General features: G+C 44.3%; 1 protein-coding gene across 2 annotated transcripts in view; it reads left to right on the forward strand.

Moving 5' to 3' along the window:
- The window catches only part of PRDM16 (PR/SET domain 16), a 306908-nt gene that overhangs the window by 292391 nt on the left and 3080 nt on the right, over positions 1-11437 (forward strand). Inside the window, exons 12-16 of one of the 2 annotated variants that reach the window (XM_031062483.1) lie at positions 298-375; positions 5837-6006; positions 7107-7281; positions 8120-8350; positions 11141-11315. In XM_031062483.1, coding sequence (XP_030918343.1) covers positions 298-375; positions 5837-6006; positions 7107-7281; positions 8120-8350; positions 11141-11315 — 829 coding nt within the window. The remainder of the gene's footprint in view (positions 1-297; positions 376-5836; positions 6007-7106; positions 7282-8119; positions 8351-11140; positions 11316-11437) is intronic. The other variant, XM_031062482.1, reaches the window with a different exon arrangement.

Genomic DNA, 11437 nt, shown 5'->3' on the forward strand with positions numbered 1-11437 from the left:
GCAAGGAATAGAAAGGAATGATAATAAAATCTTGTGACTGACCAGAGAGTCCGAGCCAGCTGGACTGTGATTGGCCATTAATTAGAAACAACCACATGAGACCAATCACAGATGCACCTGTTGCATTCCACAGCAGCAGATAATCATTGTTTACATTTTGTTCCTGAGGCCTCTCAGCTTCTCAGGAGGAAAAATCCTAAGGAAAGGATTTTCCATAAAAAGATGTCTGCATCGGACAGTTCTCCTGATGGTTTCCTTTGGTTCTCCTGATGGTTTCCTTTGGCTCTCCCTCTCCAGGTACTGTGGCAAGATCTTCCCACGCTCAGCCAACCTGACGAGGCACCTGCGGACACACACTGGGGAGCAGCCTTACAGGTGATGTTGTCCCCCATAAAAAAAAAACCCTTTCCCAAGTACTCCTCACTCACCACTCTGGTATTTTTCCCCCCCTCCTCTACAAAGCTGTGCCAGCAGAATACCACAGGCCTGGAGCATTACACAGAGTGATTCATAGGGTTGTATATTATGTGTACCAGCCAAAAATAATCAGGCTTGGCAGCTCGAAGATAGACACTTAACTTATATTTAGATGTATGCTGGCAAATGAGGGCTCTGATTTGCAGTGTTGTTTCACACTCACGTTAACCATTCATCTCAAGGACAGCTGAAGGTGCTGAATGGCTCTGAAATTCAGGCTGGTTTGAAGGGTTTGCCAGGACCTTCATTGCTGGGGCTAGCTGGGTTTTTGGTGTTTTTTTTTTTCTTTTTATAATGCACATCAGAGGTGCCTGGAGTAGGGGATCAAAGAAACAAAGGCTTGGGTTTGATTCCTGATGGTCACTGATTAAATTTTTTTGATTTTTTTTTTTTTTTGGAGGGCTATGAAGTCACTCAAACTTCTACTTAAGAAGTCTAATTATGTATAAAGTAGGAATTAATAGCACATGAGCAGCGTGCTATTAATTCCTACTTTATACATAATATAAAGAGAAAATGCAACATGCAAAAACGTATCGATTTACCTGCTTAAAACTGAATTTTGGTAGTTTCTGAGCTTAAATCATGGGGTTTAAAAGCAGAGCTGGGAGGGGGGGGATTCACACAGAGTCTCACATGTTTGTGAGCGATTAAGGTGGAAGGTTGAGCTGTTTTCTGTTAGCTGGGGACAAGATGATGTGATTTTGATGCTTCAGTGTGCTCAAGGACAGTGTCCCAGCCCAGTGGATTCTGCGGCTCCTGCCCAAGTCAGGGCTTTAAATCTGAATAAAACTCACAAGAAAATAGATGTAATATGTTTGCCTAGGTATATAAATAACTATTTCTCATGGAAATCTTTCCCCCCAGCATTTTCTCCCAGCGAGTGTCAAGCAGTTTTAAAAAAATTGGGGGAAAAAATGCCTTTTTTGTTAGAATGAAGTCCAGAAATGTGCAAACCTGAAGGAATGATGAATTGAGAGCTTGCTGCAAATCAAGCCTTGTGTTTGCCACGATGTGAGGGAGTGTTTTGCAGGTTGTCAAACAATGGTAACAATTCCATTTCGTTTTGGGTAGCTGATATTGCAGCGTTTCATACACAGCCATAAGTTCACAACAAAGCAAATGGAGCAGTTATTAAATAAAGAGAAACAAATATTTATGAGCAGCAAAAGGCCATGTGGTCAAATACATCACATCTTTATGCTCAGTTTAACCTAAGAATTGACTCTCCCACATTGTAATCCCCGCTACGCTGAGAATCACGTTTATTTTCCATCCAGCATTTTTAGTGTAGACATTAGGTAAATTAAAAATACACCACCACCACCCCCCAAAGCAGACATATATTTTGGATTATACCCCTGCTGTGATGTTTGGCGTTGTGTTATTTGATATGCCTGTGTGTTCCCTGTCCACTGCAACTCTCGCTCCTGATTATTCCGAGATCCTCAGTTCAGTTTTCTTCCAAAAAAGGAGACTTGCAACTTAACAAAGGTTAGGAAAATAAAGATTTATTTGATCTGGTCTTCTCCCAGAAAATAGCCTGTGTGGGTTTTTTAGAGGTCTGACTCCTGGACAATGTTGCATTCTAACAGCACTCCAGAGAGCCGGGGCAGCGTTCACAGACGAGCTTTAATTATCATTGATTTGCTTTTCCTCTCAGAGAATTGAGATTTGCAGCTTTGGCAGCCAGACTTGTTTTGAGAGCTTGGTTTTTAAGGGCTGACTTCAGGCAGGTACAAGGAGGTTGCTGATTTCTCGACGTTTTACTGTTGTCTCCTTTGCAGCTTTGGTTTTGATTGTTTAATATTTTTTTTTTACCCTATATAAAAATATTTTTATATACAATAATTTAAGTATTCATCCAAATATTAATTATGATGTTCTTAAAGACAACAGGCTAGGAAATAAGGTGGTTTGGGTTTGATCCCTGATGGTCACTGATTAAATTTTTTGGAGTTTTTTTGGGGGGGCTATGAAGTCACTCAAACTTCTACTTAAGTGTAATTATGTATAAAGTAGAAATTAATAGCACATGAGCAATAATGAGGCAAATTCTTTTTATAAAGAGAAAATGCAACATGTTTTCTGAAGAGTGAGAAATACCTGGTGATGCACTTCCTAAAAATCAAATTATTTGAAAACACTCCAACCCCCGTGCCCTACAGTGAAATTCCACATGTTTCTTTCCACTCTTTTTATTTTTCTGCACCAAACCTGAAATTCTGGACTATGTATTTCAGAATTCAGAATAAAAAAGCCCTTGGAGGCTTTGTGTCCTATTATCTGCATTAAGCTGGAACTCAGAGCCACACTGACATCTACCATGTCATTTAAATTGCACACAGTTCAATAAATATTGAAGATATTTCTCATTTTCTGGTATTCAAAACGCAGCCTGAGCCCACCCTGCTAAAAATGCACTTGAGGCTGAGGAGTCACTCAGAGGGAGAGTTGCTCTCCATGTGATTTTTTGGTTTTTTCCTGCAATTCTGCCTCTCCAGCTCACACTGATCACTGCAAAACTTCACGAGAGGGACTCACCCTGGGAACCCACGTTCCCAGGGTTTGCTTTGTCCCAGGTAGCCGAGCTCCTGCAGCTCCCAGGATTTCCTGTCCGAGCTCCACAGCCCCAGCCCTGTCCCTCCCTCCCGCTTTGGATGTTTTCAGCCCTTTCAGCTGATAAGGGAGAGGCTTTGTCGGGCTGTTTGCAGAGCAAACACCGCTGCCTCGGAGTTTTATTCTCCTCCTCCCTCGCTGTTCACCCCTTTCCCTGAATTTCAACTGGTTCCTCTGCCTGGGCCATTTATTTAGATCAAAACCAGCAGAGCTCCCAGCACTGACCCCTCTGGGACCACAAATAACGCCGGACATCTCCCTCATCCCTTTGCATTCCCTGCTCCTTCCCAGTGCCCCTGTGGTTCCTATTTTTTGAACAGGCTCTTTATCCCTCCCCATTCCTAACCCTGCATCCACATAGCTCATGGTTAGGGCCAGGACCTGTCACAGGGAACTTTTCAAAGGCTTCCTGAACATCTAAATAAATGGATGTGGAGGAGGCCAGGTCGTTCCTTGCCTTGATTTGCTTTTAAATGTCTGGAGTTGCTCCTGGCAGGGACAGCCAGGCTGGGAACATGGGTTATCCTGGTGCCCATTGTGCCAGGTATTCCCTGTGCCAGGCACTGGGACTCACAAAAAAAGGGTTTTTCAGGAGCTTCTGAGGACAGGCAGGGAGAGAAAACCCCTGGCATCATCAAGGATGAGAAGGGAGCTCGTTGTCTGAGCTGGATAAAACCACTCATGAAAAATCTCATGGAAATATCAGGAATATTGGGATATTGGCAGGTTTGGCTATTGCATTTTGCTGGAGTGCTGGACAGGAATCTGAGAGCAAATTCCTTGGTGCTGGAAATCCGTGTTTAACTCTCTGTACAGATTGTTCTTGATAAATCTCCGTGTGATTGTTCTTGCTGATGTTCAAATAACTTCTTGTTTTCTAGAGTTATTTGGGGGGGGTTTAAAAAAAAAAAAGGGAAAACTAAATACTTTAAGAGTCTGGAAATGCTGTGGTTTAAAAATTTTGCTCTCTGCCTAGCTTAATCCTAATAAAGGGCCATTATTTGAAATATCTTTATTCTTATTGGAGATTTAGCAGTAGGAAACTCGGAGGTGGACATGGAATCCATAAACATTCAGCGAGAGAGAGTGTTTCATAAATGTATCCCCGCTTTTTCCAAAAATAATATCGATTTATTTTTAGAGACCGAATAAAAATCCCAGCTGGAGCACATCTGGAAATGGGGTGTGTGTGTTTCACAGCAGGGATCTTTTCCACTCCACTGTTGTGTCTGTAGGGAAGAATCCCATGTCCTCTGTGTCCAGGGACATCCAGCTCCATCCTTGAGTGAGGCAGGCATGGCGTGAGTCTGTGCACATCAGGAGCTGCTGATGCTCCCAAAATCTCCATCTCCATGTCCTGGAGTGCTGGGGGGGGCTCTGGCACAGGCTGCCCCATCCCTGGCAGTGTCCAAGGCCAGGTTGGAGCCACCTGGGATAGTGGAAGGTGTCCCTGCCCATGTCAGAGGTGGCACTGGAGCGGGTTTAGAATCCCAAAACCATTCTGGAATTCCAGGATCCCCATGGAAGAGTAGCTCAGCTCCGTGGGGCAGATGTTGCTGTGGGTTAGAGGAGCTCAGAGTGGATTTATTCTGGAATAAATCCAGAATCTGGAGCCTGCTGGAGTGGATTTACTCTGGGATTACAAGGGTTTGGGAAGAGCCGGAATTTTGGAAGTGTCCAGGATTTGCAGCAGAGACAGATTCTGCTGCTCGTGGGTTTTGGAAGCAGAGCCGTGGGGCAGCAGCTTTGCTGAGGTACAAGTGATGTGTTCAAAGGGAGATGGAACGAGGGATTCGGGCAGGAATGAGGTTTTCAGGAGTTTTAGACCCAAACTCTCCAGCGCAGCTCGGAGCTGCCACCTTCAGTCCATCAGCGGCTCCCGCTCTGCGCTGGGAGCTGGGAACCCTCACACCACCAACCCGAGCAATTCCCATTTATTTGGAGGAAATCTAAACCCCAAAAAAGCGGGGTGATGGCTTTGAACGAGCCCCCAGCCCATCTGCCGTGGGTCCTGCAGACACTGAGCTCTGAGAGGGAACATCTCTTCACTCAGCAGCCCCCCTGAACATCCTGGCTTGGCTCCTTGCATTCCAGCTTTTCATCACAAACCAGATACTCACTCCTAAGAGTAAATCTTACCCTGCTTGGAAAGGATGGTGGATTTCTTTGCTATAAGAATAGTTATAATTACCTTTAAAGCCATGCTGTAATCCCTGCATGTCCAGTACCACAAGGAATATCACAAATAAAGCCAGAATTTTCTGTGTGTCCAGCTAACTGTCACACAGGGATTTGCCAGTTAATAACTATTTTATACATTTCACCTCCCTTCTTTCTTCTTCTGTCTTCCTTGTCCTCCCTCCTCGGCCGTATTTCACCTGATTCCTCTCAAAAAAAAAAAGTGGAAGGAATAAATCCACCTCTCTCAATTCCTACACCCATGCATGGAAAAGTAATTATTGTGTCTCAAGCTCTTATTTGTTTGGACGACTCACTTCCTAATTAATCCTAATCCTTTCTTTGTTCTCCTTGAGTAACAATAATATCAGATTTGTCTGGGATGATTAATGCTTTGTGCTTCCTTCAGCACAATCTTTATTCCTGGGTAAAGATTTGTAGACCAACATTTCCTGAGGTTTTGATAGTCAGATTTTTCTCCTTTTTATTTTTTTTTGTTGTTGGTTTTTTTTTTGTTGTTGTTTTTTTTCCTCACGTTGTACCCTTTGCTGTTGTTTTCCAGGTGTAAATACTGTGACAGGTCATTCAGCATTTCCTCCAACCTGCAGAGGCACGTCAGGAACATCCACAACAAGGAGAAGCCATTCAAGTGCCACCTGTGCAACAGGTGCTTCGGGCAGCAGACCAACCTCGACAGGCACCTGAAGAAGCACGAGCACGAAAATGTTCCAGGTAGGGAAACACCCTGGGGACCGCTGGAGAGAGGAGACTCCATGGTCTTGGCCCTTGGGGAGCCTTGCTGGAATGCGCTGTCCCCCCAAGGATGAGTTTGTAGGGTTGTTTGTAGGGGTTTTTTTGGAAGTTCAAGAAGATCAATAGGTTTTGTTTTGCACAATTGTGTGTGTTGTCCATAAATGCTAAATATCACCTGTGTTTTGGTCTGGAAAACACAATATTCCCTTGAGATCTTTGCTAGAACGTTCCAGATAGGAAAATACTCCAGGGATCACTGGAGAGAGGAGACTCCATGGTCTTGGCCCTTGGGAAGCCTTGATGGAATGCACTGTCCCCCTAAGGATGAGGTTTTTAGGGTTGTTTGTAGAGTTTTTTTGGAAGTTCAAGGAGATAAAGAGGTTTTGACATAAGAAATGAAAGGAAGGAATTGCTGTGATGAAGCCAAGTGAGTGATTTCCCAGCATGGGTGAAAAGATTATGGAAAAGTTGTAGGCAAACAGCTCTGCAGTGGTTGTTAAATTGTGTGTGTTGTCCCTAAATGCTAAATATCACCTGTATTTTGGTCTGGAAAACACAATCTTCCTCTGGGATCTTTGCTAGAACGTTCCAGATAGGAAAACACTCCAGGGACCACTGGAGAGAGGAGACTCCATGGTCTTGGCCCTTGGGAAGCCTCTGGAATGCACTGTCCCCCTAAGGATGAGTTTGTTGGGTTTTTTTGGAAGTTCAAGAAGATAAATAGATTTTTTTTAACGTAAGAAAATGAAAAGAAGGAATTGCTATAGTGTAGCCAAGTGATTTCCCAGCAAGGGTAAAGAAATGTATTATGGAAAAGTTGTAGGCAAACAGCTCTGCAGTGGTTGTTAAATTGTGTGTGTTGTCCATAAATGCTAAATATCACCTGTATTTTGGTCTGGAAAACACAATCTTCCTCTGGGATCTTTGCTCCATGACTTTTCTCTTGGGCATTAAACCATCAGTATAAAGTGAGAGGGCTGTTGAGAACATTCTTACTTCGTGTTTCCTCATAACCCTGGCCTTGCCTGCACCTGATGGAGTCTCCTGCTGTCTCTCCTGTTGTTGCTCCTGCCCCACAGTGAGCCAGCACTCCGGAGTCATCACCAACCACCTTGGGACCAGCGCCTCCTCCCCCAACTCGGAATCAGACAACCATGCACTTTTAGATGAAAAAGAGGATTCCTATTTCTCAGAAATCAGAAATTTTATTGCCAACAGCGAGATGAATCAAGCGTCGGCTTTAGCAGATAAAAGGTAGGCAAGGAAATAAAATTATCTGCAGGCAGGGCAGACATGAACAGCAGAGTAACACAAGAGGGAATTCAGGCTGGCTGGTAGGAGCTTCCTCCTGCTCTTTGCTCAAAGGGAAATTGTTGGAGGACAGAGCCCAGAGAAGGAGGAAGGCTTCTTGTCCCACAAATGTTAATTTTAAGAGATGAAAAACCAGCATTTAAATCAAATTTTTGTAGTTCAAAAAGCCTTGGGGTTGGTGCATTCTCAACATGCTCATTGGCCCTTAGGAAGAGTGAAGGGTGAATTTTAAATGCCTGAAGCACATTGGTTTTCTTCTTTGTTGCATTTAAAAATATATATATGTGTATATAAATGTGTCTCTGTGTTCATATCTGTGTATAACATTATCAAAGTCTTGCATTCCAGTGAGAATTTATGACATAAACATTTGTCGTCTTTTTTTTTATTTTCTTTCTCTCTTTTCTTTTTCCTTTCTTTCTTTCTTTCTTTCTTTCTTTCTTTCTTTCTTTCTTTCTTTCTTTCTTTCTTTCTTTCTTTCTTTCTTTCTTTCTTTCTTTCTTTCTTTCTTTCTTTCTTTCTTTCTTTCTTTCTTTCTTTCTTTCTTTCTTTCTTTCTTTCTTTCTTTCTTTCTTTCTTTCTTTCTTTCTTTCTTTCTTTCTTTCTTTCTTTCTTTCTTTCTTTCTTTCTTTCTTTCTTTCTTTCTTTCTTTCTTTCTTTCTTTCTTTCTTTCTTTCTTTCTTTCTTTCTTTCTTTCTTTCTTTCTTTCTTTCTTTCTTTTCTTTCTTTCTTTTCTTTCTTTTCCTTCTTCTCCTCCCTGCCCTTCAACCAAACATTTCAGGCCAGAAATCCAGGATATTGATGGCAATTCCCAGTGCCACGGACTGGCAAACGAGAAGGCAGAAGATGTGGACGATGAGGATGAAGAACTGGAAGAGGAAGATGATGACAGCCTGACTGGGAAGTCCCAGGACGAGACGGCGTCGCCCACGGCGGAGCCCCGGGGAGCGTTCGAGGATGAGGAGGATGAGGAGCCCACGTCTCTCACCATGAGCTTTGACCACACCCGAAGGTGAGGGGGCCGTTCCTGGGGGGCTCAGACCCCTGCCTGTGTCTGTGGTGCATCGTGAGTGCTGTGGGTTTGTTCTCCAAGCCATGCCATGCCTCTGGTTGGATCCAAACCTTCACTCCAGATTCCATTTCATCATTTTGGGGAGGGACTCGAGACAGGTGGACTGCAAGGGGAGGCTGGAATGATATCCAAGGCTTGAGGAGCCTAAACAGGAGAACAGACACAAAACCCAGAGTTTTCAGGGTACCACAGCTCGGCAGATGTCATTTTTCTCTCCAAAACTCAGATCAGGGCAAGGGAAGAGGAGTCTGTGCAATGCCTTTGGTGCTGTGACCCTTTGAGTTGGAGCAAAATATTCTTGGAGCTCTGGCAAAAAGGGGATTCTGCCCCTCTGCCCTGCCCAGGTGAGACTCCACCTGCAGAGCTGCCTCCAGCCCTGGGGTGCCAGCATAGGAAGGACCTGGAGCTCCTGCAGAGAGCCCAGAGGAGACCCCAGGGTGATCAGAGGGATGGAGCAGCTCTGCTGGCAGGAAAGGCTGAGGGACCTGGGATTGTTCAGCCTGGAAGAGAGAAGGCTCCAAGGTGACCTTCCAGTGCCTGAAGGAAGCTGCTGGAAATATGAAGGGAGACTCTCCCCAAGGATCTGGAGTGACAGGACAAAGGGGAATGGATTTACACTGAAAGAGGAGAGATATAGGTTTGGTCTTCAAGGAAAATCCTCCCCTGTGAGGGTGGGCAGAGCCTGGCACAGGGTGCCCAGAGAAGCTGTGGCTGCCCCTGGATCCCTGGAAGTGTCCAAGGCCAGGCTGGACAGGGCTTGGAGCCACCTGGGATAGCCCATGGCAGAGGGTGAAATGGGATGATCTTTAAGGTCCCTCCCAACCCAAACCAGACCCTATTATTCTATAAAAAGTGAAGGACTTTTCCCCCAAGATCAAGCCAAGTCTGAACACCTTCAAAATGCAAGATTGCTGCACACAGCACAGGCTCAGCTCTCTTTTTGCTGCAGTTTGCCCCAGTTTCTGGGGGTAATCCCAGCACAAGCCACACAACACCAAGTGATGCCTTACCAGCTTAAAAGCACTGCTGGTTTTGGTGCAGAACTGTCACCGATGGCTAATTAATTACTTTATTACACCATATTATTCTATATTATATTACATTACATCTAAATGGAATCTAACAAGCACTCAACTGCCCAGAATCTCGTGACTGTCCAGACAGTCCCGACACACACCTGGATCCAACAGGTCAGTGAATCAAAACACTCACGCCAGAATCCAATTACCAATTCCCTTCAGGTAAACAATCTTCCACGGTGCGTTCCACTTGTGAACAAACACAGGAGCAGCAAATGAGATAAGAATTGTTTTTCCTTTCTCTGACATTCAGAGAACGTGAATCCCAGAAATACTCTTGGGAAGTTGTGCCTTGCTTTTCTCTGTGAAGAGAAATGTGGTGACACAGAACCTCAGACGGAACTTGCTGCTTGTTGCTTTCCACTTTGAGGCAACTCTGGCATTTTGGGATCTCCCCAACCCTGGCTGCCCAAGACAGAGAAGTCCAATTAAGCACGACCTGTCTGGGCCCCTCAGGCAGGCTCCAGAGCTGCAGGCTACCTTAGCAAGCTCAGCTCTTTAGTGATTATCAGCTCATTAGTGAATTCAGCTTTCTAAGTGCCTTGAGCAGATGCAGGGAGAGAGAGGAGAAAGCTGTGTGAGGTTCCACAGGGGTGTCTTTATTGAATCTTCTGTGAAGGTCTCAGGGACAGCTCTTCTGCCCAGCTGGGCAAAAGTAGCTCTTTATGTACCCTTTATATAGGGTATAGGAGTTATATGGGGTATAGGAGTATAGGAGTTATATGGGGTATAGGAGTATAGGAGTTGTATAGGAAATAGGAGTTATATAGGGTGTAGGAGTTATATAGGCTATAGGAGTATATTTTTATATACCCTTTATATAGGATATAGGAGTTATATAAGGTACAGGAGTTATATAGGGCATAAGAGTATGTCTTTATATGCCCTTTATATAGGGTATAGGAGTTATATAGGGTTTAGGAGTTATATAGGATATCGGAGTAAGGAGTTATATAGGGTATAAGATTATATCTTTATATACTCTTTATATAGGGTACAGGAGTTATATAGGGTATAGGAGTTATATAAGGCATAGGAGTATATCTTTATATACCCTTTATATAGGGTATAGGAGTATAGGAGTTATATAGGGCATAAGAGTATATCTTTATTTACCCTTTATATAGGGTGCAGGAGTTATACAGGGTATAGGAGTTATATAGGGTATTGGAATATGTCTTTATATGCTCTTTATATAGGGTATAGGAGTTATATAGGGTATTGGAGTATACCTTTATTTACCCTTTATATAGGATATAGGAGTTATTTAGGGTATAGGAGTATATCTTTATTTACCCTTTATACAGGATACAGGAGTTTTAGGAATTGTCCAATAGTAGGAGTTGAGGAGAATGTGACCTACACTCTTACAGAGAGATAACAAGGGTCTGAAGGTGGAAAAAGGGGCTTCTTAGGTCCAGTCATCATGACCAGGCGTTTCCTATCGAGGCATTGCAGGCCCTGTGCCTGCCACACCACCTCGTCCTCACTCCTCCCCATGCCATGCCATGCCATGCCATGCCATGCCGTGTCCGTGTCCGTCTGTCCATCCCTTCACGCATGTGGCTGGTGAGCCCCCGTGGGTGGTGCATGCAGGCTGTGGGCCAGACGAGCTAACACAGGTCACCCCTTCCCCTGGTCCTTGGTACAGGTGTGTTGAGGAGGACGAAGCCGGCCTGTTAGATTTGGAGCAGATGCCGAATTTTGGGAAGGGGCTGGATCTCCGCAAAGCGGCCGAGGAAGCCTTTGAAGTTAAAGATGTGTTTAATTCCACCTTAGACTCTGAGGCAATAAAACAGACTCTGTACAGGCAGGCTAAAAACCAGGTGGGTATATCCAGAACGTTTTCCTAGCTTGCCACCAGATTAGGGAGCAGCTGGCCTCCTCCAGCCAAGGGTTATTTTCCCTTTCCAGTGGGTTATTTTCCAGTTCCAGAAGGTTATTCCCC

This window comes from Geospiza fortis, unplaced genomic scaffold, assembly GCF_000277835.1.
Source record: "Geospiza fortis unplaced genomic scaffold, GeoFor_1.0 scaffold37, whole genome shotgun sequence".
NCBI lineage: Eukaryota > Metazoa > Chordata > Aves > Passeriformes > Thraupidae > Geospiza > Geospiza fortis.